This window comes from Octopus bimaculoides, chromosome 11 (genome assembly GCF_001194135.2).
Source record: "Octopus bimaculoides isolate UCB-OBI-ISO-001 chromosome 11, ASM119413v2, whole genome shotgun sequence".
NCBI lineage: Eukaryota > Metazoa > Mollusca > Cephalopoda > Octopoda > Octopodidae > Octopus > Octopus bimaculoides.
This window is the reverse complement of record NC_068991.1, coordinates 66,529,192-66,532,144: the sequence shown is the minus strand read 5'-3', so window position 1 is coordinate 66,532,144 and position 2,953 is coordinate 66,529,192. Positions and strand designations below refer to the sequence as shown.

The window sequence follows — 2,953 nt, the reverse complement described above, 5'->3', positions numbered from 1 at the left end:
AGAGAGAGAGAGAGAGAGAGAGAGAGAGAGAGAGAGAGAGAGAGAGAGAGAGAGATGTTTGTATATATAAATGTATGAATTATGTCTTTTGTAATGGCTTATCTTTTTCAGATCACCAATCTGAACCGACCTGTTACAATGGAAGACAAACCACATATGACATACGTTGCAGCAACTCTTCTTGAGATTCACAGAATTGCGACAGTTGGTAAGTAGGCTGTCATGCAACTTTTATAATGCAACAATATCTTCTGTAATTCACGTCTAACTTAATTCAGTATGCTAATGATATTCGTGTCAAAGCTTTTACATTCGTATTGTTCCATTACTTTAAAACATTTAAGAGAAATCCGTTTGATATCAGTAAACTCGTTTGCAATATAATCTCAAACGTAGTTGGTTCTACCATCCTAATAGGCCAACTCATTCTGACATGAACGATTCTCTTTCAGCTCTAATCTTTATTGTTGCATTACAACATTTTGTCAATCCAGTGTTACATAAGCTCAGATCTCTAATGTTGCAACACTGGCTTCTTTCAACACAAATCTATATTAACTAATGCTTATGAGGTGTCACAAAATAATTATATCATCAAAGATACTGTGATGCTCTTAGTAACGTATTTCACTTCAGATTATCGTTAATTTCAGCATTGTTAATATTTACAATAATTCTCTTTACCAGCTCCAATAAGTGCTCCACACACTGCAGAGGTAGACACAACTCTTGGCGGTTATGATATTCCTAAAAACACTGTTGTTTCATTCATGTTAACGAATGCTCATTTTGATCCGGATTATTGGGATAAACCAGAGGAATTCCGACCAGAAAGATGGATTGGAGAAAATAACGAGTTAAAGAAAAATGAGGCTTTTATGCCTTTCTCTTTGGGTAAGTAGTTTAAATAGATTCTAATGATACAGCAAATTTATAATCAAAAGCATGCCAATCGTGGCCAACACAGCATTTGTGTCTATCTAGAGCTATACTAGCTAATGACTTTTTAATCTATGTTTTCTTAGAGAGATTTAGCTTATTATATTGTAGAATCGCCATTGTTGGTTTGACATTAGTAGACACTGTACAAAACAGTTATCTACTTCAAATCTTCTTGAAGTAGGTATTGATATTTATCATTACAACAAAATAGCATTGATATTCTACTAAATCATCTCTAAACAAATATTTGGTCTTTCGTTTTTCCAAAGTATGTCATGTTTTTCTATCAGCAAACCTCGATTATTTCCCTTTTCTTATACATCTAGTAAAATATTTTGAATAAAATTCCTTGATTCCTCGATTTCAAATTTAAATTTGCGACTATCTTCCATGCAGTGAGGAGACAGTTACCTGCCTTATATTAACAGCCATCCAGAAGGCGCCACGCGTATTTAAATAACCTTGGTTGCTGTTTCATGAAAATCTATTTCTCACGTCTGACTTTGGTCAGGGCGTGTTTGTCTATGAATGGAAGTTTGTTCGACTTCACAAAGGAAAGATCTTTACACCTAAACTGAAGTCAATGACGGCTTGTCAACTTTGTAAATATTGACTACTGCTCTAAACCATTTTCAGGCTCATAGTCCTTATGTACGATGAATAAGCATTAATAGTGAAATGCAAAAGCTGTGATATTTAAATTTATTCAATGAACCTATGTTTATATCTTAATTATAAATGTATTATGTGAGTGTGTGTGTTTGTGAGTGTGTGCGTGTGTGTGTGTGTGTGTGTGTGTAAATATATTCAAATTTTATCCCATGTTAACACACGTGTATGTATATCGTTTTATTTGTAACATCTGCTTTATTTGTAGGTCCAAGAATGTGTGCAGGAGTGTCACTGGCTAATATGGAAGCTTTCATAACTTTTACAAACATCTTACAGAAATTTCAGTTGGAAAAACCTACCAAAACACCAATGACAATAGAAGGCAAGCAATTTGGCATCACTTATGTTCCAGTGAATGATAATATCCGTGCAACAGCATTGTGATATACGTCAGTGATATATATGTGTTTTAGCGTACCTATTCAAGGTATACTAGATATAACTGAAAATGTATCTCTTTGAAAGCTGAGGTGCTATATCTTCGCAGAATACGATCGTGAATTATTGTATTTGTCTATGTTTCCTTTCTTTAGATTTTATTACATTGACACACATGGTTATATACCTAGACTGATATATCATGAGAACTATCTGTAGGCATGCATCATGATATATAGAGATTAGAAATAGACAAAACTTCGAGTAATGTTTACCTTTTCCTTTAAAACTTTGATATTGTAATTTCCTCGAGTTAGAGCCTTCACTATTTTGCTAATTGCGCTATACTCTTTTGTATAATTCAACGAAAATAAAGCTATAGATAACTATAACTAAGTCTGTTGAAATTATAATGATAGTAATATTTAATACAGCAAACATATCATACAAGTTCTTCCCCCTGTGCCCATTGTTTGTCTCCTTTTCTTTCAGTTTAATCGAAGAAACAAGAAGACACAGGGGTTACGTTCTCCCGCGTCTTTCTCACATTAAATTGGTAGTGTATGATTTGTTTCTGGTTTGCTTCAAGTTTGACCCTGTTGGAGCAGACCTATGGTTAAAAGCTTTTTAAGTCTTAATTATCCCATCTGCTTTGGATACGGTTTTCTTTTGCCTTGCTTTTTGGACAGAGTGATTCGGAGGACATTATCCAAAGTGCCTTACCGTTTCTGAAACAGTAGTATCTGAGTGACTCGCGGAAGTTGTAGCTGTCATTTCTTGAAGGTCGACCAACCACACAGAAGTTCTTTCGTTGACTAGGTATGCCTTAGTCTACTGATTTTCCAAATACACCGACCACATCTATTAACAACACTATAATGCCATAATGGAACATCCATCTCGTAATTTCCAATAAAACATTTATAATTTATAGTAAATAACGTTCTATCTAATAATCACA

At 34.2% G+C, this 2,953-nt stretch overlaps 1 protein-coding gene across 1 annotated transcript in view; it reads left to right on the top strand.

Annotated features, from left to right (window-relative positions):
* The window catches only part of LOC106870542 (cytochrome P450 2B4), a 16,096-nt gene extending 13,712 nt beyond the window's left edge, over window positions 1-2,384 (top strand). The window contains exons 6-8 of the mRNA XM_014916665.2: window positions 112-208; window positions 688-894; window positions 1,820-2,384. Of these exons, the coding sequence (XP_014772151.1) occupies window positions 112-208; window positions 688-894; window positions 1,820-1,998 (483 nt within the window). The 3' untranslated portion in view covers window positions 1,999-2,384. The remainder of the gene's footprint in view (window positions 1-111; window positions 209-687; window positions 895-1,819) is intronic.
* The last annotated feature ends 569 nt before the right edge of the window (window positions 2,385-2,953 follow it).